The sequence below is a fragment of the Lissotriton helveticus genome, chromosome 10 (genome assembly GCF_964261635.1).
Source record: "Lissotriton helveticus chromosome 10, aLisHel1.1, whole genome shotgun sequence".
Lineage (NCBI taxonomy): Eukaryota > Metazoa > Chordata > Amphibia > Caudata > Salamandridae > Lissotriton > Lissotriton helveticus.
In genome coordinates, this window is record NC_136071.1 from 602,499,344 (window position 1) to 602,525,368 (window position 26,025).

Here is a 26,025-nt window from a genome sequence, read left to right on the forward strand (position 1 = left end):
GCCACCTCTGCCCTACGAGAATGGAGAAAGTTGCTCCTTATATGATACATTGTGTATTTCGCTATTGTTTGCTGTACAGCTTCCCATGGGAACCCCAATCTTGCTAGGCGGTACCCAGAGATGCAAATTAGGCCTCCAAATAGTCTGTTCTGATTGGTGTGTTAACCAAAACCTACCTTAGGACCAATCCAAATTGAGGGATTCTGACACTTTGCAACATTGGGGGGTGGTACACCGTCCCAAAACAGTATAACTACCCTGGGTTCACCTAGGGAAATTGTCCGACTTGTCTGGTTTAGCTGACCTGTCACTGACCCAACGCACTCAATAGGTGACTGAAGATACAGAGAGCTGCGGAGCACTCTGTCCGAAATTTGACCATAGACTAAGGTTTTACTAAACCTTAAAGTGCTGGCGAAGCACTTTGCTGGGAGTTCGCTGACCCAATCGGGGTTTTGATCGATAACTGCAGAGAGGGTGGAGCGCAGGCGTTGCTTCCGAACTGTGGGTGCCGGTCCTGTCCTGAGGGTCCTGTCCTGAGGGTCCTGTCCGAGAGGTCCTGTCCGGATCCTAATCTGGTCTTCCTGTCCTGTCCTGGGTGTCCATTCTGCACCTGCTGTCCATTGAGGGGTATCCTTCCTTGAGGGTTTTCCTGTCCTTAACTGACCCGTGGCCAGGGTTTGGTTTCCACACCAATCTAGGTAAATATTGCTCTGAAAACTCTGAATCTTGCACCTTTCTAAATTTCCTGTCTTTTGCTTCAATAAAGACATACCTTTTGCATATGTTACTTTTCCATGCTTTTTCCGCAACCATTGAATCATAAAGTCATTTGCATTCATTTCATAACGTGTTCCTATGTTACCCTACCTGTTAGAAATTATATTTTGCATTGCAGTTTGTCACTTCCTGATATGGTCTAGAACATCCTTACTTAAACTGTCTAAAGAACTTTTGCCTTGATGCATAGCGTGTTTCTCTTCATAGTCTCTCCTATAGATATATATATATATAAATGTCCCGAAATCCTTTCTCATTTCCTTGAGATAATTCTAGAATACTAGTCCTAATCAAAGCCTATCCCATCTTTAGTGATTCATCCTAAACGTTCTAATTTTCTGATCCTTCATTTGGAATATGCCCTGGTTCCATTAGCTTATAAATGGTTACCCTGACTTTATTTCTCTATAGCTATGTACTTTTCATTATCTTGATTATTGATTGTCTTATTCTTGTAAATCTAATGATTTCTGAGAATGAATTTTAGATAAAATCTTTAAAACTTCCAGTTGTCCGTGGTCATTTGGAAAGAGTTTGAATGTTATTTGTTGGGTTTGTATTTTGCTGCCTTTCCTTTTACAGCTAGCTCCCTGATCCATTGTGGTCATAGGTACCCGCATCGGTGGATGGTAAGTCGGGTACTCTAAAGAATAACGAAAGGAACTCACAAAATTATTGATAGTAGACCGTGAGGTCATCCGATCAATGTATATGGTGATTTGAAATATATGGGCCCGAAGCCGGAAGTGGCGAAATTATTGGTCGGGTGACCCGCGCGCTCTATCAATTCCTTACCTTAGAATTATCCCCAGGCGCCAAACTGGATCCTGAAATTTTTCTACCGCAGTACCTCTATGCATTGGTAGAGGGCGTAGAGCGACTCCGCAACAATGTTGTCCCCAGGATGTGACGTCATCAGAGTCCATATAAGCCCTCCCCGACACTCTGATTTCAGTTTCTTCTGTGACTACTTTCCACGCTAAAACACAGAGCCACGTATCGAAACTGCCATGGAAACAGTGTGCCCAAAAAGAGTCCACTTTTCGAAAGACGATTACATTAGTTATTAATAGTTGTTTGGTTTATTTACCTTTCTGTTTTTTTTACCAACAAAAGGCTCAAGGGTGCATAGGCTAGAAGCGGAGAGGAACAGTGATGCGGTAAGGAATCTGCAGCTGATCTAGTCTCTATCAGATAAGGCGTTACCGAAGGTAAGTAACTTAAAAGGTTTTCACTGATTCACGCTCAGTTCTCAGCTGGCCCTGCTGAATCACCCCAAAAAGGGGCTCAATGGCCACTTCCACAGAAGGAAGCTGCAACCCCAGAACTACATCAACTCTCTGCAAAAGCTGAGCAAAAGCCAAGCTTGCCTCCAAAGGGAGGCGAGGAGGAGAAAACAGGCATGAGGATGGGGAAAGAATCCAGGCCACTAGCGTCACCAAGGGCAGAAACCCAATGAAACTCCGGAGGAGGCTCAGTCATGTGATCACCGACATCACCAAAATACCGATGTGATGAGAAGAAAACAGCAGGGACCTCCTCCAAAAGCAGAAGAAGGTAGCCCAATGAGGACTGTTCCACTGACACTGTTCCCAATGTCAATCGGTGTCAGGGAGGAGAGACAAAGTAGGGGCAATCGGTGCAGTTGACGCCAAAGTCGGCTGCAGCTGATCCAACACAGGCGGCACAGGTGCGAACCCCAAAGCACTGTGCACCGGAGCCGAGATGGAGTATATCACGGATTCGGAGGGCCCCACTGTCACCGATGAAGGTCCCGCAGTTTGGAGTCAGTTGAGGCCTCACTGACCTTGGGGCCGAGAAGCGCACTAGAGGGAGGGCGAGAGGCAAAAATGACATGGAGGAAGAGATAATATTCCCTCATCTAAGCCAGAGTCATCTCACAGGAAGGCATAGCCCAGATTCCCGCTCCAACACCAAAATTGGAGGAATAGGAAGCGAGGCAGTTACCACAAGCGTAAATGGTAAAGTTGGGGAAGGCCGCGGCACCGACTGCCTACGGCGTGACTTACCAGGTGACAGCGAGGATAAAGGACTTTGGGAGCTGGCCCCTGAGCGGTCCTCAGAGGAAGAAGAGGACGGCAACCGACGAGGGGCCATCGACCACTGCGCTGCTATAAGTTTCATGTGGCGCTCCTGCAATGCCGGTGACCGAAGCTGAAGACAAGCTGCACCGTTTGGAGTCAGAGTGCATGCATAGACACCACATGCAAATAGGATGAGGGTGCAGGGTCGACATCGTAGACCTCAAAGATATTTAGAAAAAGGCACACTGTTTTGTTGTGGCAGGCCAAAAATGAGCAGAGGTACTGCTCTCCGGATCCACGTGGAAGCACGGAAAGGAAGAAACTGACAGCAGCACATCAGGGAGGGTTTATATGGACTCTGACGACGCCACATCCGGTGGACGACGTTGTTACAGAGTTGCTTCATGCCCTCTACCGAAGCGCAGAGGTACTGCTGTAGAAAAATTTCCACCTGGGGATAGTTCTAAGGTAAGGAATCTGCAGCTGGACATCTCTATCAGATTTCTATTATACGTTTATCAGCCCAAGAAGAGTAGGCCTCACAGGAAATTCACCCAATTATATGGACACAAAACAAAAAGTAGTGTCCCTGTCAAGTATAGCCAGGTTTAAATACTTTCACGGAACTATTAGAAGTAAGTAGGGTGATCATTGGGGCAGGCACATTTAGCTTTAGAGTCCCAGAGTAGTGTGGAGTACATCCCTCACCTTCTCCTCTTGCTGGACACTCGGGGATCCAGCCATCTACTTTACCAGGGTGGCTCCAGCGTTAACAAAGCTAAGGTCCTATCCATATTTCCCAAGAGAAAGGCAGAATTACGGTACTACCTGTAGCACCGGATACCTGTGTTGTTCTCGATAACCATGGTTCTCTCACACCTGCAATAATCTAAATCAACAACTTATAGTTCTAATGTAAGGTGTTTGATATTTTATCTGCTTGAGATTTAATCCTGTATGACCTAGGCCTAGTTCTAAAATGTCTTAGGATTTTACTAATGAGGAAGAGTACTTACTCAATATCTTTGATGCTACACTCTTTGTTAGTACACACGGTTTTGGCAAAAAACTGGCACTGCTGAAATACCAAAGGTGCTCAGCTTGCATCCGTTTTTATTTTAGTATTAAATCTTTTTTATTAAGAGAAAACATTGCGACAAATACAGCGACCTGTGCGTGGAGAGGCACGGGCCTACCAATGATAGTACATGTATGTAAGCAGGCCTGGAATAAGCTCCATTCGTTCCGTGTTAGACACAGCAAGCCGCCTACAACCCAGCTGGGCTGGCCGCGTTTTAAGGACTTAGAAACAGTTGTTGGTTGCGTTGGATTATGAAACAGAAGAAAACAACCCCAACAAGCCCCCCCTCTTCTCCCCCACCATCCCCCTCCTTGTCCAACGAGCAAAGAAACAAACAACAAGCTAACACCACTTTAAAGGATTTCCTGGATAGCATCTCACCCCCGGACTTTCCGCTTGCATGGTTGTGTTTTGGGATCTGCAAGTGGGGTATCGGCGAGGCGCAGCATTCGCAGGTAGCGAGGACAGCTCAGTTCCCTGAACTCTCCCGTAAGCAGGGTCAAGAACGGCCGCCAAAGGTCCGCAAACTCTTCACTCTTCCCCGCCTTTGTCAACGATAGTTTCTCCATTCCCAATACCGTGCAAAGCCTATGCAGCCAACCAAGTTGTAGGGGGGGTTGAGCGTCTCCCCAGTGAGCCACTATATTCTGTACTGCCGCCCCCAGTGCAATTGCTATAAGCCTTACCCTCATGGATTTCAGGGGATACATCAAGGTGTTAGGGAGGCCAAGCAACATATAGGCAGGGAATCGGGGGAGTTGAGTGTCTAAGTGCATGTCTACTAAGCCTAGGATTGAGTTCCAATAAGGTTGTAGACGATCGCAGATCCATAGTAAGTGCTCTAGTGTGCCAAGCTCCCAACACCCTCTCCAGCAGCGATCACTAACTCGAGGGTCCCAGCGGTGCAGGCGTTCAGGCGTGTGGTACCAATAAGTGACCACTTTGGTCAGCGTTTCAGTAAGGCCTGTGTGGTAGGCTGAGTGTCTGGCTCTGAGGTATATGCCCTCCCACTCCTTGCGTGTGAGTTGTCTCCCCAGGTCCTTCTCCCACCTGACCCTCCCTGCATTATACGTGTAGATGTTGGTGAGAAGTAGATGTTGGTACAGGTCGGAGAACAACTTTTTATCGTATGTGCGCAGTCATTAGCCATTTTTCATACGGTGTGAGGAGTCGCTGCGCGCCGGGTTTGATCGACGGGTGTAGGACCCAATGAGGGACTTGCAGATAGGGCAAACGTTCCGCCTCTGGTATGCCATAGTCCTCTTTCACCTTCTGGAAGGGGAGAATGCCGTTAAGGTCAAACATGTCCCCCACAGCCCTGCAGGGCGTCGTCTTCCAAACCGCGAACGCCCGAGGGTCGAGACCGGGGGAAAAGTCAGGGTTGTCGAAAAGCGGCGTCATAGGAGAGGGGAACGAGGTGAGATCCCGCCGGACTGCCACTCTGTCCCATGTGTCCAGGACCGTGCTCGTGATCTGCGACGCATAAAGATTGGGTGGTCAATGGCGGCGCGGTAAGAACGGAACACCCTGAAGTGGTCGACCTGCCACCGCTTGGTCTTGAAAGAGCCAATGCTTACTGGACTCTAGTTGGTGCCATTCTACAAGCGTGCGTAGCTGGGCCCCCTGAGAGTATAAAGTAAGGTCAGGTATTCCCACTCCGACATGCGCAGGAGGGAGTATAGCAATCGAATGCTTAAAGTGCGGGCGGCGACCATTCCAAACGAAACGAGCCAGGTCTGATTGGGTCTTCTGAAGCCATCCCGCCGGAGGGCGCAGAGGGAGTTTGGAAGACATAGAGAATCTGTGGCAGCAGAGTCATTTTGGCGGCCACTATGCAGCCCAGCCAGGAGAGCGTGAGGTGTCTCCATCTCCTAAGTTCCTCGCAGAGACGCGAGCTGAGCCTTGCATAGTTGGCGTCAGCCGTGGCTCGCACAGTCGGCGCCAGTAGTACCCCCAGATAGGGAATGGAAGAGTCAGACCACTGCAGGTCAAACTCAGCCTTAGCCTCCACCAGTACGTCCGGTAACAGGGATATGTTCAGGGCCTCCGACTTCTCCACGTTGACTTTAAAGCCCGAGGCCAGCGCAAAGGTATGAAGCTCAACATAGAGCGCTCAGAGGGATTGCATCGGCTCCATCAGGGAGAGTAAAATGTCGTCTGCGTATAGACTGACTTTATGCGTATCACTGCCAAACGGGATGCCCTTAATAAGGTTGTGCTGCCTAATTCGTTGCGCTAACGGCTCCATGTACAGCGCAAAAAGGAGTGGGGAAAGCGGGCAGCCCTGCCTGGTCCCCCTGCCAATCGGGAACCGTGGGGAGGTATGACCATTGACTCTGACCGTCGCATTCGGCTGTCGATAGCAGTTAAAAATACGATTGCTGAGAGTCTCTCCCATGCCGAACCTCTGCAGCGCCAGGTCTAAGTAGGACCAATGCACTCAATCGAATGCTTTCTCAGCATCAATGGTGAGGAGCATGCAGCCCGGTCTCGTCCGCGACCCAGCCTCGATTAAGTGGAGGACTCGCCTAGTGTTGTCGCTGGTCTGCCGTTGCGGAATAAAGCCAGCTTGATCGGGTTCCACTAACTGCTGCATATATGGGGCCAGCCTATTCGCGATGATGCCCGTGTAGAGCTTGAGGTCGATGTTTAACAAGGATATTGGCCTGTATGAGCTGCACCGAGTGGGGTCCCGGCCAGCCTTGGGTATCACCGATATCGCGGCCTCTAGCAAATCTGGAGGTATGGCACCTGGCTGATCGAAGGTGTTAAATAGGTCACGTAGCAGGGGGGCTATTTGTGGGCAGAACGTTTTATAGAAGGCCGCCAAATAACCGTCAGGACCCGGCGACTTTCCCAGTCTGAGGCGGGATATCGCCGATATCACCTCCTCTAGATCTATGGGTCGATCGAGGAACTTCGCTTGTGCCTCATTCAGGGATGGGAGGGCAGCTCCCCGCAGATAGTCGCAACCCGCCTGTAAATCCAGTTGGTCTGCCGCATAGAGGTCAGCATAAAAGTCACCGAAGGTCGCGGCAATAGCCGCATCCTCTGTGACAGGGTCACCCTGACTAAGCTGGAGGGTCTGAATGTGTTGTCTCTGACGCTGCTCCCGCAGCTTGCTCGCCAGCAGTCTCCCGCAGCGGTCTCCTCCGGTGTAATACGCATGCCGTAGCCGCAGGGCGGCGTATTCGGCCACATCCTGGTCCAGGGCTGCCAACATCTTCCGCTCTGCGCATAGCTGACGCCACGCTCGGGCTGCCCCCGTGCGTTGATGCATCTGCTCCAACTCTGCCACACGTTGGGCGATTTCGGCCCTCTTTTGTGCGCGTTCTTGTTATTGGCCGTGGTCAGTGAGATAAATTCGCCTCGGAGGACCGCCTTGAGCGCCGCCCATTGAGTGGCTTTGGTGGTGTCTTCATTAGCATTGTGAGTGAGGAATTGTCTGAGGGCAGCTTTGATCCGCTCCACTATGGCCGGGCTCTGTAGTAAGCCATCTCGTAAGCGCCAATGCCGCTGAGGGCCAGGCGTGGTTGGCATCAGAAAGGACGCCACCACTGGGGAGTGATCCGACAGAGAGGCCGGAAGGATCTCGATGTCTTGTGTGCGAGTCACCAGTTGGGAGGAGCACAGAAAGTAATCCAGTCTTGCTTAGGATTTATGGGCCGCTGAGTAGTGAGTGTATGCTATGGCCTGTGGATGCGAGTGTCTCCTTAAATCGACCAGACCCAGATCTGCAAGGTGAGTATGACCCATCGTGGACAATGCCCCCACTTGGCCAAATCGTTGACCAGAGCGGTCCACTGTATTGTGAAATACTAGGTTACGGTCGCCCCCCAGCAGTAAGTGTGGATGCGTGTTGGCCGTGGTCGCCTCCAGGGCCGTATGTAAGAATCCCTCCTGACCTTCATTAGGTGCGTATATGGAGCCTATCAATAGTGTCTGCTCCGCTACGAGAAAGCGGTGGACCAGCAACCTGCCTTTGATCTCTGCCTCCTTCTGCAGGACCCGCCCCCCAAGGGATTTAGACACCAGGATCGCTACCCCAGCCACCTTCCTGTTTGCAGAGGAGAAAAATTGCCACGGGAAGGAACGGGATTTAAGTCTGTGGTGATCTTTGGGCAGCAGGTGCGTCTCCTGTAGGAGGCAGATGTCTGCCTTTGAGTGTTCCCGGAGAGAGAGAACCGCCTTACGTTTGACTGGGTTATTAAGCCCTCTCACGTTAAGTGAGAGAACAGTCAAAGGGCGTGTCATCTTAAGCAGGCAGCTGGAGCGGCTGCGCGCTGCGCTCGGTTCGTGGTGATGAAAAAGGAAAAACAACCCCGCTCAGCACTCGTGGACAAGGAGGACCCCCCACCCGCCCTTCCCACCCCCCCCTCTTCCCCCCAACCCCCCCAACTCACCCTTTTCCCAACTTCCCCGCCTTCCCCCCCCAACCCCAACTGTGAACAACTATCTGGTGAATATTGTCCCAGGTCTGCAGGCAGTTCAGCCAGACCCGTGGAAAAGTACATAGTTAGGGGAAAAAATGGCAGTCGTGGCCCGTCGACCCCCCGCCCCGATCCCCTTCACCTTAGTGCGACATTGTAGCAAGGCACCCCTGAGTAAAGGCGGCTCATTCTTCACTGGTCGTGTCTTTGGCTACTTCTTGGATAGCCGCCGCGTGTTCTTGTGCTACAGTCGCTAGGTCCGGCTTCAAGCTCTTCCTCCCTGCTCTCCTGCGCCTCACCCACTGCCAGCCACCCCGGGACGGCTGAGAAGGCGTCAGATTGGCCGCAAGAGTGTCTGGCTCGTCTCCGGACACGTCCTCGTCATGGGGGATGCCAAGGAGGTCGTAGGTCTCGCGTAGAGATCTGAGTTGGTGTAAGGCCCCATTCCACTTAAAGATGATCCTAAACGGATGGCCCCAGGAATATGGGACCCCTTTGTCGCATAGGAACGCCGTGGCCACCTTGAAGGCGTTTCTGCAGTGTGATTGCCGAGAGGTCCTGGAAGAGTTCCACCGCTTGGCCTTGATACTGAAGTGGCTGCTTGCGACGAGCTGCCTGAAGTATCCGTTCTTTGAGAGGATAATCAGGGAGGAAGGCCAGTATGTCTGGGGGTGGAGCCGGTGCTCGCCGTGCTAGGCCCACCCTGTGGGCCCTGTCAATGCGGACCTCGGAATCGGCGGGCTCCCCTAGTATGTCTCTGAAAAGCCCTTGTAAATAGGCCGTGACGTCCCCCCCATCCGATTTGGCCGGCACATTCCGGACGCGAATGTTGTTGCGTCTCGAGCGATTCTCTAGGTCCTCTGTGTGCGCCTGTAGGTCTATCTGCTGCTCGTGGAGTCTGGTGATTTCATGTTGCAAAATATGGACTTCCTCGCTCCTAGCCAACCCGGTGTTTTCCACCTCCGCAACGCGCTCCCCAATGTCGTCCATGTCTCGACGTAGCTCCTTGTATCCCCCCGCCATCTCATGTTTGAGATTCTGGATGTCTTCCTTGAGGGAAGTGAAGAGGGCCTCCATGAAGGATTTGGTCGCTGGGGCCTCGCCTCCATCCTGGACCTGGGTTTTGGGCAGAGAGGCTGGTGATAGCTTGTCAGGACTCTTGTCCCCTTTGGCTGTGTTTTTTGTAAGCATTTCGGGGATAGTGCGGCCCCCTCTGCGGCCCGCGGTAGACATGTCCGGACCGGGCCGTGTTATACCAGCAACTTCGTCTCAGCCTCCCTCCTCGGACTCTCGTTGCTCAGGTGCTTATGTCCCCACCTAACGCCGAGCACTGAGTCGGCGCCCTCTGAGCGTGGCCTCACCGCATCCAGGCCCGCTGTGCAGCGTCCGCCGGGTCCCTTCCCGGGACCGGAGTCTTTCTCTGAGCCGCAATTGGTGTGAGGCCCCTAGTGTCCCCGGGACATGACAGGTGCTATTCAAGTGCGCGTGGTCTCACTCCCTCTTCTGCGGCGCGGTGCAGCCTTCCGGCCCTGTCAGGCCCTGTCCCGGGAGCTCGATTTATGCTCCCCGAGTCTCCTCCCCAGCACCTCAAGGGCTATGTCTCCGCCCCTCGCCGCCGCTGGTCCGCACCCGATGGGGGGCCCCTTGGGGGCGCGAGTATTGTCAGGCCCAGTCACGCTCTGGCGCCTCACCGGCCTACTCCTCACTTCCGCTACTCAAGCCCCAGCTGGGGACCGGCGCTGCAGCCCGAGGTAAGGCTATGGTTGCTATCAGGGGCCCCACGTGGCCCAGATCCAAATTCGCTATACGCGGGGGGGGTCCATTTCCAGACCCGGCGACTCTTGTCCGCTGGGCCCTCCCAGGGACCCGGCTTATGCGCACCGAGGCCCGGCTGCTGCGAGGCCTCCCAGGGACGCGGCTGCGTCTGGCTCCTTCGTGCCTTGCGGCTCTACCGCTGCCGAGCCTTGTGGCCTTGCCTGGTCGCAGGTTTCACCGGGGGCCCGATGCTCTGCCCCCCGAGTCGTCGGCGAGGGGCGCCACCCCGCCTGCTCCTCACCTCTGGTCTCGGTCTCCGGGGGGATGTGCGCCGCCGCCTTCCGCCCAGGCCCAAGCCGGGGCCTCGAGTGTCGCTTCCTGTCTGCACCTCGACGCCACCACCCAGGGATCGCTGTCAGCCGGGTGGCGGCGGGGTCCCGGCTCCGTGTTTCCCGGCCCCGCACCCGCAGAGGGCAGTCGGGTCCTGCCGCGTCGCCGCCGCCGCTGTCGGGGCCGCCCCTCCGGCCACTCCTCGCCTCCGGCTGCCTCCGTGCTGCGAGGTCTGCTGCCAAGGCCCAAGCCGGGGCCTCGAGTGATGCTTCCTGCCTTCTCCGTGGCGACCCGATCAGGGCTCGCTCGCGGTCCGGCAGCGACGGGAGTCCGATGTCTCACCCCGCAGGCTCACACTCGCAGAGGGGCAATCGAGTCTCCGTGCCGCAGCGGTTTTCCACCCCAGGAGGGCTCCGTCCGCCAACCGCTCTCGGCTGTGAGCCGCACCAGGACTCCCCGCCAGCGGGGGCCGCGTCCCAGGAGCCTCCCTCAACCGCCCCAGAAAATGGCAAGGGCGGTCTTAGTCGGACCCAGGCAGCTGCCCCGTTGGCATCCGACCAATATTGCTGCTCCCAGGGGGCCAAAAAGCAATTATTTCGTGTTTACGGGGGTTCGGGACAGGGAGCCACCGCCGAACACGTCTGTTCAAGCCGCCATCTTGGCCACGCCCCCCCCTCGTTTTTATTTTAAAACATGGCCAGCCCTAGCACCTCAGCAACATCGTAGGCAGCAGAGAATCTAATGGTAGTGGGGCAGAGAGAGGCAAGGATCCCCAGCTAGTTGTAGTGAGCTAAAACGTGTGTCATGTAATTTCTGGCACCACTGCATTTTGGTCCTTTGGAATGTATTGATGTTCGTAACTTCTACATCTCAAACATCCCTAAATTTCAAAAAACAAATCCCTAACCCATCTACACTTGCTAGCAACATCTTCAATCTCATCTCCAACTGTTTCAATCAGCAGTATCAACTTCTCCACTTTAATACCTTTAATGTATCTAAAACATATCTCCACTCTGACCATCTCTACAACCCCCATTCCAAAATGTCCACAACAAATACACTCAACTTCACTATTCCCAAATCCTCATGGGTTATTACCAGAAGATAGAGATTTAAATATCAACCTATCTAAATACTGACAACCAAAATACTATGATGGCAAGTACAAATAGGTAAGTATAGATTTACTTTGCTTAACCCCACAAATATATATAGCTTGATGATAAATATATCAGTGGAGTTAACTCCATAGTAACTTTACCATGACCTATAAATACTTACCGTAGCGATATTCTGGAAGCATATATTTTTGCAGGCCGATATTTTGTGGCACAACATTCTCCATCACTATTGCAATGTAACACTTGCATCTAACCTACCTCCCCTACCTTAATACTTGCCCTTTGCCACATCAGTGCCCCTGCCTCATCCACCTCAGCCTCTATACTTTTTTCATCTCCAAGGCTCCAATGTCCTAATCTACTAACTTTAACATACTCAATACTTCTTCTCAGTCTCCCTTAGTGTCTTTAGCAATCACGTAGATTCCTCCATTTCAATACAAAGAGACTTCCCCAAAGACTGACAAACTCTTCATCAGCATGTTAAGTGAAACATTTCCTGCTCCCACCTCTTCACCCCTTTTTTTCCCAATTTCTCTTTCTCAACCATTCATTGAGTCACCATGCTGGCTGGCACCTCTCCAGCCCCAACTTTCCCGCTTCAATATTGCTATCTCCTCTGCATTTATATCATCACCCCTCTAGTGCAACACCTTTAACATCTCACTCAAACTTTCCACCTCAGCTACTTGCCCAATATCAAATATCCTTCCGTAATTCAATATCACTACAAATTCATGCACAACTTTTTCCATCCATATTTTTAAACCCTAAATCATCTTCAACTTCACCAATTGCAGCTTTCCCACTTGAATATGCAAACATATTCATCCTCAAAATACAGGTCTCTATTTTTCTAATCATCAACTTTCCCACCTTCATTTGCAAATATCCAGCTTTACGGCAACGAAATGACAGAAGTATATTGCCTCCAACAGCTACACAGATCATAAAACATCCTAGTCCTATTGACCAATCGTCCTACTAATCCAATCACTGTGAAACAGTGGTGTGTGTCACTTTCCCCACCACATTCCTCACAAAGTTTTTACCAGGAATCATATCCTTTGGTCGGAGACTCATCTTTTCATGCTGCCCATTGGAACCAGAGAGCCAAGAAGAGGCTGTAAGGGCAGCTTTCCACCACACCTCTGTGTCAGGAAAAAGATCATCTTGGAAAAATTCTTTCTGTGGAACAACAAAAACACCAAATGTAATTAGAAATCAAGCAAAGTGATCTTTGGCATCAACTACAGAGGATTTTGACTGGTGCCAGAAAACCCCAGTAGACTGATAAGAAAGAAGCTCTTTAATGATAGAATCATTTGTAAAACACCTTTCTGCACTACTCAGCAGACTGATCAGACACAGGTCTAAAATAAACCATCCGCGTGTAACGTCTTTAGCAGGTATCCACTGGAATGACTGTAGGAGTACTCTACAGTGCACTGTTACCAGTCATGCAGCAACATTTTAAATACATACAGTAAGTGTGTTTTGTACCCCTTTCACAAGAAATGCAAACTGCGAAAACAGCTAGCCAGTGGAACAGAAGGCCTAGTCTCATATTATGGTTGTATTGAATACATGACACTGGACTAGAAAGTCCCATGCTATTCAAGCTGACTGTGTCTCACACAATGACCCAAGTAAAAAAAGAGATCTTGAGCAGAATAATCAATTTTCCTCATTGAGAATCACCTTAACCCTGGGAACTCTGAAACTGATCATCTCGATCGAAGATTGACTTAGTCGCACAGCCCGCGCAAACTCCACCTCTCGTATATCACACACCATCTTCGGAAGGAACAGGAAGCCCTGGAAGGAGAAACAGGCATATTACATGAACACAGTAAGAACTGATCATAACAAGATTTTGGAAAAATAGACATTATACTAAGAGACGTGTCCAGCATAATCTGAAATCCCAAATTTAACATGGTTGCCCCTAGACTATTGATACGATTCACTCCTATAACATTTATTGTACCAGTGAGCAACCAACAAAGACAGCTGGCCTTGTGATATGGGGCCAGCATCACTGCCATCAGAAAGCTTATTGAGGTGTATTGTTGCTTTACTGGTTCTTCCAGGGGCCTACAGGAAACATGGAATGATAGCTTACAGGAACGGCCAACTCCTGCATTCCTTTATAAGGACTGGTCTTCTGAATCATACTGAGGTTCAACCTGGCAGCCAGGATTTATTCAGAGAAGATGAATCTATGGAGACTCTCTTACTCGAAAACAGTTAGGTATTTACTTAATACTTGGCAGAGATAAACTGAAGCACTGATCCTCATTTAATAAGGATTAAGATTACGCTGCCACTTGTTCACATGAACATCTGATATTAAAATGTACACCAATTTAACATTTCCTTCTTTGCACCCCTTTTCTCAGAATTCTAGGTCCACAACTAAGGGCCTCCGCACTCGTGGCGGAGACCCCACACTCGTAGGGGGAGTCTCCGCACTCAGAGCAAGATCTCCACAAGGAGAAATCTCATTGCGGAGATTCCGCCCGAGTACTCCAATCTGGGATCTATGCTAAAGTACAGGAGTTGATGAAGGCAAAACTGGCGACGACTCCATCGGTGCCCAGGACTTCAGCATCTGTTCAGAAGATGTCAGTGGCACCAAAGTGGAGCAGTGCGATGCAGGTACGGATCCAGTTGCCGCTGGCAGAGGCTAAACCAGGGCCGGAGACTCTTGCCAAACTTCTTCCCTTGGCGCTGACGTTGCCTTTCTTGGACCCAGAGTGGGCCAGTTAACTTGATACATTGGCATAAACTGCAAGAATGGAGCTTCCAGATACTGCACCGGAAAGCCCAATGAATAGGAAAGTGGATCCATGGGGCCCACAGGTGCACAAGATACAATCACAGCTCTACTGAAATTGCTATTTATAGCATTCAGAAAACTTGATGGGTCAGAACCCAGAGTCTGGAATGCCGGATACTCATGCTCCTGTCTAGGAGACATAGGCTGTGGCGGAACTGGTGGAGGAACTGGAACTGGTACTGGCTCCGAGTGAGGGAGTCCAGGCAGAGTCAAGGACCTTGGACTAAAGGGTGAAACCAAAGCAACCCCCGGAGATGAAGTTGGAGACACTTCACCTCTATCTTCATGTGTCTTCGAAGCCAGGGACACTGCACTCAGAGAGTCATCTCTAGAAGACCGATGCCAGGAACCATTACATTGCTTTTTTTAATGTTTCTTCTTCGATGACTTTGAATAATGGGAAGACAGTGACTCCGACCGAGGACGAGACCTCCGATGACCTCTTTTCTCCTTCCTCGCCTTGGCCATAAACAGCTACGCCCCCTCGCCTTCAACGCTTTAGGATTCATTTACTAGCACGACGATCAGGCGTTGACGATGTCCGAGCTCAAACACCAGACACAGTCGTAATGAGGAGCAGTGCTGGACATCTGACCATCACATTTCCTGAAAGGCTTGAATCCAGACTTTCTTGGAGGAGACATTCTTCCTTGCTACAATGTTGCGATTTCCTGGAAAAAATGTTGCAAGAGTCCTAACACGACAGAGAGCATGAGAAAAAAACATTACATGTCGAAGGAGCGGAACAAATGGAACTGACAACAGCACGCCAACGAGGGCTTCTTATGGCTCTGGTGTCATGCGGAGTCACGTGCAAAGCTGTGGCCATTATGATGTCCTCCTGGAGCTGCATTGGGAAATTCAAAAGGTAAGGAATCCACAGGTAGATGTATCCATCTGAAATGTCCCTTGAACACCGAATTACATTTTTTGAAGTAAAAATGTTGATGGAGAGACGAGAAGAAGTTGCAGATCCATGTCTGGTGACACACAAAGAAAGGAACTCATGTCAACTTGTGGGAGTAGTGCCTATATTGGCCCGCATGTCATTTCGGGAGCAGAACTCCATCAGGACAGAGCCGCATGGCACCACCTTCCAGAGTGCAGAGGTACTGCTCAAAAGTAGCAGGATCCAGTCTGACACCAGGGAAGTATACAAAGGGTGAGTAATCAGTGGTTAGAATCCTCTATTAGAAAATGTTGTAATCACTCAAAGAACATAAACATGCAGACCTTGCTGAATCAATCAAAGAAATAGCAGAGACCACTAGACCATGGTGCCTACCTCAGAATTTCATGGCTTTACATCCTGACATGCAACAATGTTTCCACGCAAGCCAGAGGTTTATACAATTAGTGGTGCTTTGGGAATCACATGGCTATGATGCTTGCAAGTCCATACAGCTTCCAGTATCTTTGTCCTGCTCATTGCAGACACTAGTCTGTTATACTGCACATGGCGAAGTCACCAGGCTTTCACAATATGGGTGCCTGCACAAGCCTGCAGGAGTCTGAAAATGCGAAGCCTTACCTTGTGTGGGTCAGTGGAGCTGAAAAAATTGCATTCCAGCAGAAAGGGAGCTTCGGGAATGATTTCGTAGATGAAAACTCTTGTGTCCCCCTAGTCAAAAGAAAAACAACTGTGATGGAAAGGGAGAAATGAAATAACATATTCTCTACCAACACAATGAACTCAGTGACTGGGGAGGGATAGTTGAAGCCTTCTCAGGCTCCGTGTAAACTAACTGGTACTCCGAGTAAAGTATTCTTTGTTTGACAAAAAATATTTTACACTGCTTAGAAGTTAATTATCGCTGTGAAAGAAGTCACGCGTGGCAGAATGGACTATCTCAAAATCCTATGCATTAATAGACCTTGCAAATGAAACCACCTACTTGATTTCGTTTTATTTACAAATTTGAATACTGCACATAGAGGCAGAGTGATGACTCATCCCACATTGGTGCCTAGTTCACATACTATGACAAATGTTGTACAAGTCAACGTAAGACACTTTCTTCAATATGAACAAACGTTGACAGCAATTGATGAATGCAACATAATAGCAATTCTTCACAGATGCCTCTAACCACATATTCCCAATTCTTAAAGCCAAATACCATTTAACAAGTGTTTTATCTGCATCGCTGCTACCTTCATCCTACCCCACCCTGTCCATTTTAGCAACACTGAACCCGCTGATACTGTGCTCACCTTGCCTGTCAGGAAGACAACACTTGTGTCCTCATCATAGAAAGGAATGAGGATGGAAGGAGCCAGATCCAAGCTGATGCAAGCCACAGGGCCAGCGGAGAGATCCTCTGCAGTGTACAGGTACAGCTGGCGCTCGCTGCGGCTGAAAACAAACACAATGATCTTGTGAAGTAAAAAACTGTAGAGTCACGAAGTAAGAAGATAGGGGAATGTGCAAATGGAATGCATCACTCTAGACCGGTGATGGTATGAATAAATATAGAACAGCAATGTGACAAGGTGAAAAAACATACCATGCCTCTGCTTCCCACAGACCTCAAGAAACTTATATTGGCAACCTGACAAAGTAACATAGAACTCAAAAGCCTTCAACACCTGGAGGTCAAAGTATTTGTCCATGGTACATGATAGGGTTGATTGATGAGATTACCACATGGATCTGTCCGCAACATACTAAGCCCATGGCTCGTCTTATGGCAGGTGGAACCATTTCTGCTTTGTGGCTCATGGAAAGATTACCTGAAAAGTCCTTGGACAACTTTGTTAAGAATTAATGGAAGACTAGGGTATATTTGTAATGTCAGATCACATGCTTATCACTATAGGCAGATGACCGTTTGTTGTACCTCAGCGATGCTTGAAGAGGCCTTGAACAGTCTTCAGAATGGTAGGAGAATGTATTTGTGCGGGTGAATAGAAAAATGTGCTACAACTTCAACATCCTCAGTGATGATGTGTGTTACCCAGGATGGCCCTGCAATAAGTGACAACAATCCTCGTATATTTAGGGATTTCAATATACCACAGGGATGAAGACGGTGCTGCTAGGGACTGAGCTAGAACCTTGACAGCACTCAGGGGATGCGTCTTCCTCTTTAGTGCCGGGTGGAGAAGCAGTGTCCGAAATGATCATTCTGATCATCATAACTCAATTAACCTTAAAAAGACTTGAAGTCATTGTTAAACAAATTGATTTGAGGCACCAGCAAATGTAGAGTAGACCTCCGTAACAGCACGATTGCAATGAGCAGCCTAGTGGGAGCAAGCGCTGGAGCACATTACAATGCCTGAGTGTTTGTCTGGGGAAAAAAAGGCTAGGCATCCCAAATTGGTGCACACAGGAAAAATACAGCTTTAAGAAATGCATTAAGGGAACAGGGAAGAAAGACAAACACTGCATATGCATGGGGCATCCAGCTCGTGTGTCTCCTCAGATTTTGTGAAGGTGCACACACAAGTAATTTCAAAGAGGTTTGGGTCTCACAAATAGGCTTATATCCCATTGACAAGATGTACACCTTTGGACAGCCACAGGAAAATACATGACATTCCAGAAGAACTGTTCTTAACACACGACACGGCTAACCTGGGGCTAACAGGAGTTGGATTGGGGGATCTAAATATGAAATGGGGGGCCAATATCGGGGGTAAACTAACGGGTCTGGAATGGGCTGCAATTAGACAGTATTGGACGGAAATCTCCAACATAGTTTTGATTCTCACCATCAAAGCCGATATTTGTAAACAACTCTGGACACAAATACCAGGGTTAATGGTTGGCCCTAAAGAGAATTAAGCGGTGGCAGGTTTGTAGACTCGGCCCTCTTGTAAGCTACAAGACAGGTAAGCATGACATGGAGTTCACCTAAAGACCTGCAGATCTCTATGACAGACTTAAATAAAGAAGTGGGCAAGAGCAGAAAACACCATTATTAATGTTCACCAAGAGGTAAAAATTATTCAGCCACAGTATTGTACACAATTCTGTTAAATACCACAAAGAAATACATTTACAGTTGAATATTTAGCGATAGGGTCCTTAAGTAGACCAAATGGAAGCACTCTGACAGATATAATGACCACTGATTCGAGAGATTAGTATGTTACAGCATAAGCCTGCATACTGCTGTTCACCGCATTAAGAAACAATACAGAGTCTAAAGCGATAGACTCAGTTCAAATGTTATATCCTCAACCAGTCGGAAATATGCCCTATAGTGAGACCCTTTAAAAATGTCGATGTGATCACAGAATCTTACGTGATATACAAGTGGTTAGTATTATGCTGATGCATGCTCATATACAATACTTAAACATTTGGAAACTTATGCATGCATTTCCTTCTCATTTTTAAAAAAACAACAACTTTATTTTGATTTTTTCAACAAAAAGAAAACAATCCCCCCTACAATTGGCATCAATAATAGAAGGCGTGTATACAGTTCGATGACCTCATTATGGCACTATCGGGTACAGAAATCACATTTCAGGCTGCGTCAATAAGAGATGTATAAATCACATTGATAACAGGAAATTCAGTTGTGGAGCAAGCAGAGCACCATAACAGAATGGACCCAACCTCCCCATTCCCCTCTCCCTCCCCATCAGACCCCGACCACTCCGAAGAAAACAGTTCAGCACTCGTGCCATCTGAATCACTGTGAGACAACCCCGTGGCACACATGACTCGCCGTGCGAGCAAGTCTTCCTGCAGTTTCTCGTCCCTGCGTGTACGCTGCAAATGCGTCTCTTCCGCCAGAGACCACTCCCTGACATCTCGAAGCCAGGCTGACATCTCAGGAGCCCTCCGCCCCATCCAGGTGATCGCTACCCTACGCCTTGCCAACACCAACATTAATTGCAATAGTTTATATGAAAGTTTCCTCTTTCTAGGCTTAGGGACCAGGGATAATAAGCAGTGAAGCGGGGTCAGGTCGATCCGAAGACCAGTTACGGCGTGTATACGCCCCACCACCGCCATCCAGAAGCTCTCTGTCCTCTGATATACGCTTCAAGGAAATCGGGGTCAAATAGGTGTGATGCATATAATTGAAATGTGTTAGCTTGAACCTCGCATTGCATGACACCTTCCGTGTGAGGCGTCCTATACGCCTGCGCTGTCCCGGGTCCAGAGTGGCTCCAAGGTCCGACTCCCAGGCCCCACAGGAGGGCGGAACCGGCGGAGTCGAATCCTGTCGCATGGCTGACTACAGCAAAGAGATTAGTCTACGCCCTCTACCACAAGAAAGGAGGATGTTCAGGGTATGGGACAGCGGGGGCGCCTCAGGGAATTGGGAACAGGTCTCCCTTGCCACCTCCTGCAGGGCCCTGTAGTGTAAGTATTGCCCCTCTCCCAGACCGAAGGCCTCCATGGCCTGTTCAAGGGACACAAACGGCTCACCAGGGTAAAGGTCTGCCAAAGTCTTACAGCCTCCCACTCGCCAGTCCCGAAAGGACATGTGTTCTTCCATGGCAACTATAGGGGCCAGAATCCACACCGGCAACGCCCTATGAAAGGGAGTTCGTCGCAATATTCTTTCCACGAACCGCTGCCAGATCCAGCAGTGTGACGCACCACATACGGCAGGTCCTCGTCCGCTCCCCGTCCCCTCATCAATGCCACCCGCAATGCCCGCTCGTCAGCTCTGCCGGCCAGACGTCCTATCTCCCAACTATCAACATCCGCAAACCACCGTGCAGCCGGCAACAGCTGTGCCGCATAGTAGTACAAGTCAAATCTCGGCGCCTCTAGGCCCCCCTCCTCCCAGCTCCGGACAATGGTATGGAGGGCAACCCGGCTACGCCGTCCTGCCCAGAGTAGCGAAGTAAGCAACATGTTAAGTGTGCGTAAAACTCGCGGGGGGAGCGGGCACAAGGAATTCTGAAGGACGTAGAGTGTCCTAGGGAGCATCACCATCTTTGCAACGGCTAGCCGCCCCATAAGGGAGAGTGGCAGGGAGTTCCAAAAGGACACCGACCGCTGCAAGGATTGAAGAACCCGGTCGATATTACGGGCCAACAACTGAGCATCAGTTGGAGCCACCTGGATCCCGAGATACCGGAACGCCTCCTGCTCCCAGCGCAGCCCTAGATTCGGCAGGACCGTCATCGGCCCTGTACCGTAGCCTGCCAGGGGGAAGATCAGGGACTTCCCGCAATTAATCCTCAGACCCGTAGCCGCACCAAGGCGGTCCAAGTGCTGGAGCAGGACGGGCACTGACTCCCGTGGGGCCATTAAATAAAAGAGGGCGTCGTCCGCATATAGGGAGACCACGTTGCCTGTGTCGCCCACTTTAATACCCCACTGCGCCATTTCTGTACGGACGTGGACCGCCAAAGGCTCGATCGCCAGGGCAAAAAGGAGCGGTGAGAGGGGACACCCCTGCCGCGTGCCCCGCCCCAAAAGCCATTCCTCTGATCGTGCTGCACCGTGCCGCAACCTGGCCTGAGGGGCTTTGTATAGTATGCGGACCCAGCGACAGAAGTCGGGGCCCAACCCCACCACCCGGAGGACCTCCAGCAGGTACCCCCAGTCGACGGTGTCGAACGCTTTAGCGAGGTCAATCGTCACTAGGACCATCCGCTTCTCCCTGTCCCGTACCTCATGGAGAATGTGATTCAATCGTCTTAAGTTCATGGCGGTGTTGCGGCCCGGGATAAACCCACATTGATCAGTGTGTACCAGGTGGGTCATATGCGGCGCCAGCCTGGTGGCTAATAGTTTGGTCAAGATATTCACGTCCGTGTTTATCATGGTGATGGGACGGTACGCCGCAGGGTCGCAGCCATCCCCGCCCGGCTTCAGGATCATACAGATTTCGCCCTGATTCATACTGGGTGGAAGGGTTTCACGTTCAAATGCCTCTAGGTACACCAGCAAGAGGAGGCGGGCAAGGGTATCCCCGAATTCGGGGGGGAAGCCATCACCTCCCAGGGATTTAGCCCTCGGAAGGCCAGCCATCGCTGCCTTCACTTCACGAAGCGTAAATACTGCATCTAGTTCCTCTGCGGCTTCCCTCGTAAGTGCCCGGAGGGTGAGCCCCTGGAGATAAGGGAGGAAGGAGGCCTCAGTAACTGTGGGATCCGCGGCATATACCGCCTGCAGGTGGGATCGGAGTACCCGGAGAATGCCCACTTCTGAGTGTACCATTCCTCCCGCAGGCCCTCTCAGGGCCACAATCCTCTCTGGGGTGAACTCATGCCTGAGTATCCAGGCTAACTTGCCTCCTTCACGGTAGAGACGCTGCCGATACTGGCCCAGAGTATATTTGTCTAAACGATTCAGTATATCATGTACACATGATCGAGCTGCCTGTTCCGACTCCTGATTCATGTCGTCCGGATCTGGCAACGTTTGCTGGCGCAGAAGATCATCCTCTGCCTCACGTAAGTCTCGAAGCAGTTGCTTCCGGACCCCATATGTAAGGCCCATACATTCGCCTCGTATTACCGCCTTTAGGGCATCCCATTTGGTAGAGTAGGCAAGGTCTCCCCCCTCCCAGTTTGAGTCTAAATAATTAGTGAGGGCAGTCTCCACATGGTCCCTCCCCACTTGGTCCTGCAAGAGGTCTATCGGCATCCTCCAGGTTCGAGGGCGGAAGGGCTGGCTCTCCCACTGGACAGCGCACATCACTGGGGAGTGGTCGGCCAAGAAACGGGCCTGATGTGTAATCGTTAGGGAGATAGAAGCATCCATATTCGCAGCCAGAACCCTGTCCAGTCAGCTATGGGTGCTATGAGTAGGGGAAAAACAGGTATACAGTTTCTGCGTCGGGTTACCCAGACGCCACACATCACTGACTCCTAAGTTCTGCTTCACCTCCCGAAGTCGCGCTGTCATGCGTGGTTTCGTTCCTGCGTGAGGCGGGAATCTATCTAAAACTGGGTCCAATACACAATTAAAATCCCCAAACCAAAGCAGAGGGGCCTCCAGGTCCGGAATAAGGACCTCCTACAGGTGCAAAAAGAAGTCAGGGTCGTCCACATTGGGTGCGTATGAGTTCAATATTGAGAGGTCCCTCCCGTCCAGCTTCACCCGCAGGAGCAGGTACCTGCTATTGATATCCGCCTCCACATATTGGACGGCAACCGGGACCCACCCAAATCAGGAACCCCTAGCATACGTAGAAAAGGAGGAGTGGAAGACTAGGCCCCTCCACTTTTTTCCTAGCTTGTGGCCTCCCCCATCATCTAGATGGGTCTCCTGAAGCATGCAATTGAGATTCCGTGTCTACGGAGGAAGGATAGAACCCTGTGCCTCTTGGTACATGTGCCTAGCCCCCTCACATTCCAGCTTAAGAACTTGAGTCCCATGGCCGATGATAGCGCCCATCCGGGCCTACAGCTCTACTTCCTGTGACCCTCCAACCCTGTGCCCGAACTGTGATACACCTGATGCCTGAAACAACCCCCCCCCCAAAATTTCCCACCACAACCCCAACCACCCCACACCCACGAGCAATATTTCTGCAACAACGAAACACGCTAATATCCCCTTCCCCTGCCGGTGCCAGGACGTACACAGCATTCCCAGATACCCAGATGGGCCAAACCTCCCTAACTACGAAAAAGAAAAAAACCGAAATCCCTCCCCCCGTTCAGCTCCCAGCAATGCCAGCAATAGCCACAATCTTGTGGAACTCGGACTCATGACAGATGGAAACACTCATATCAACTGAGACAGCCACCCCTCCCCAGTGCCCACCCCCCGCCTAGGGCAACATCATCGAAGCAAACGGAGCCCCCCTTTGTCACCAATAGGACGTAATCCAAGAGATCCCAACAGCGATCTCCACATCGGGAACAACTGCAGGACAGCAGAATTTCCCTCAGGACCGACTCTCCTCCACTGTTAACGAGCTCCCCGCCGTCTCAGGGATTGTGTCCACGGTAGGTGGGAGGGCATCCAGAGGAGGCAGTAAGGTGTCTGGGACCAGTATCTCATCCTGGGGGTGATCTCGTCGAACCTCCGGGAGATCTCCAGGGCCCGAGGATTCCATCCGGAGGGCACCGTCGTCTCCCACCGTGACCCTTCGCCTCTCCTCATTGCCAGTGTCATCTGTCGAGCGCTGGCGTCGGGTGCCACGGTTCCGTGTGCGACGAGTCCCCCACGTTTTCCTGGATCCCCCACGCTCCCCCGGCGGAAGAGTGTCCCCCCTTATCTCCAGCCACTCCCATACCTCTTCAGGACTCTCAAAGAAGTGCGCCTTGCCTTGGGATATGACCTTGAGTTTAGCGGGGTAAAGGAGCATATACTGGAGGTTCATTACTCGCAATTTCTGCTTGACCGCCAAAAAGGAGTTTAGTTGTTCCTGGACTTTGCGGGTGTAATCCGGGTACACGGACAATCTGGAATTCTCAAAAGTGAGATCCGCCGCCTCCCTCGCTGCCCTCAGGATGCAGTCTATGTCTCGGTAGTTCAGGATTTTAGCGATAAGAGCCCGCGGCGGGGCGCCGGGATTAACACTCTATGTGCACGCTCGATAACAAACACCTCCGATAGCCCTGTAGGACAAAGTGTGGTGCGGATCCAGTGTTCCAGGAAGCGTTCAGCATTCCCCGACTCCGCTCGCTCCGGAATGCCCAGAACTCTGATGTTGCTGCGGCGCGCCCGGCCTTCAGCATTCTCCGCCCTGCGTTCCAGCTCCCCCGTAGAGGCAGAGAGCCTCGAAACTGTCTGCTTGAGGGACGCCACCTCCTCCTGTAGTTGGACTATATTCCACTCCGCTGCCGTGACTTTATTCATTACCTTGCGGAATCTGCCCTCAGGAGATTTACGTCAATGGATACTGTCTCTATCTGCCTTTCCAAGGCGCTGTGGGCTCCCTGTATCGCCTTCAGTATCTCCGCCCGAGAGGGCTCACCAGGGTCGCCGGGGACATCTCCCTCCATCCTGACCGGATTGGCGCGTAATGCGCTGGGACGGGAGCCACGGGGTGGTGTACTGCGTGATGGTGTTTGGCTGTGACGCTCGGGCCATCCTGTCTTTACGCATTGTAGGAGTGTATGGGGACGCCTCCCAGATGGCTGACCAGGTGATGTGTCCCACGATCTATCCCAGGGCCTGCAGGGTCTCCCCCAGTCCGTTCTGCCCTGGGGGTGCTCGCTAGTGTAAGGTGTCCACCAGTTCACCAGGGGGTCCACGCGGCCAAGGGGTAACACGGGTCTTAGCTCAGTGACCGGACCCCGCAGTTTCAGGATCGCCCATGGTACACCCAGAGGACCGGGCAACCAGGGTCCCGGCCCCGGAGCACTCCCTCCGCCGCTTCTCCGCCAAATCCTCCCTGGGGCAAAACAGGAATGCCGAGGGTCCACGGCGGCAACTACGGGCCCCCCAGTCCCAGAGCGAACACCCCTCAGGCTCAGGCCGCTGTGTCAGGCCCACGGGCCGATTCCCCTGGTGCATTGGCACGGCTCCTCCTCGACAGCGGGCCCAGCAACCACCCGGAGTCCACCGCTGCCGGGGGTCCCCAATGGCAACAGGGGCCCCCCGCGACCGCCGATGTAGTTGGGCTAGAGCCAGGGACCCGGCACCAGGATCACCAGCCAGTAGCCACAGGGCTCCTGGGAGTCCAGCCCCGCGGTCAGGCTTCTCCTCCTCCGCAAGATGTCGCCGCAATCATGCGATCTGGACGATAAACCCCAGGGCAGGATTAGAGGTGCTCCAGGGGCTCCGGGCGTCCACGGATGCCCCCTCCAATCGCTGCGGCCGCGCGGGAGCTCAGCAGGCAGGCCTCAACTAGGCCGCAGCACCGGGCTCATGTGGAGGCCGAGTCAGGCCGACTACAGCTCGGCCACGCCCTACCGCCGGAAGGCGCCTTTGTCCCCTCACAGTCTGCAGCTCCGAGGGTCCTCCGGGGCTCCCCAACGCCAGCGGCCCCGGGATGTGGCTGGCGCCCCCACACCGCAGCTCCCGTGTGTGGTGGGTCCCGGGGGGGTCTCGACGTCCCACTCCTACTCCCCGTTCATCCTCAGGGCGCCGGGTCAGCCCCAGAGGGCGGTCGCTAGGCCTCCCAGGCCGGGATCGGCCGTCTAGAAGGTCTAAGTCGCGAGCGGGATCCTCCTGTAGCCCCCGCAGTTCGTTGAGGTGGGTGCCGGAAATCTCGGCCAGAGGCCGCGAAGGCCTCAGCACCGGCCTCGCGTAGCTCACTCTTCCGGCGGAGCGCGGCCCGGTAAGTCCTCCCGGTCAGAGGGCGTCCGTAGCTCCACTCTCCGGCGTCAATGGTACCCAAAGGCAGTCAGGTCTCCGAGACCGCAGGTAGGCAGTCCGAGCGACTCAGGATATTGGTTATTTCAGGATTTGTTTGCTGGCCGGCCGGGAGCTAAGGGAGCTCACGTCCTGTCGGCCATGCTGCTTGGCCACGCCTTCCTTCTCATTTTGATTTCAGAAAATTCCAATTTGAAATAAATAAAACTTAAGGTGGAACAGACAGAAAAATGTTCTTACCTATCAAATCCAGACACCAGGATGTATTTGCCAGCACATACCCAAATCACACGGGCTCCTCGTCCACCTTCTGGCCCTGGACCCTCCTACAAAAGAAATTAAACGAGTGTCAAAAGGCAACCCTTATGCCTTGCACTGTAGGAGGTGCAGAGGTTATTCCAATCCCCAGGAAAAGCGACAAGGCACCAGTCTCATTGA

General features: G+C 51.7%; 1 protein-coding gene across 2 annotated transcripts in view; it reads right to left on the reverse strand.

Annotated features, from left to right (window-relative positions):
- CORO7 (coronin 7) overlaps positions 1-26,025 on the reverse strand; it is a 996,081-nt gene that overhangs the window by 30,958 nt on the left and 939,098 nt on the right. For both annotated transcript variants that reach the window (XM_078663134.1, XM_078663135.1), the window contains 5 exons: positions 25,828-25,913; positions 16,602-16,743; positions 15,919-16,008; positions 13,247-13,363; positions 12,598-12,733 (listed from right to left, as the gene is read on the reverse strand). In XM_078663134.1, the coding sequence (XP_078519260.1) occupies positions 12,598-12,733; positions 13,247-13,363; positions 15,919-16,008; positions 16,602-16,743; positions 25,828-25,913 (571 nt within the window). The remainder of the gene's footprint in view (positions 1-12,597; positions 12,734-13,246; positions 13,364-15,918; positions 16,009-16,601; positions 16,744-25,827; positions 25,914-26,025) is intronic.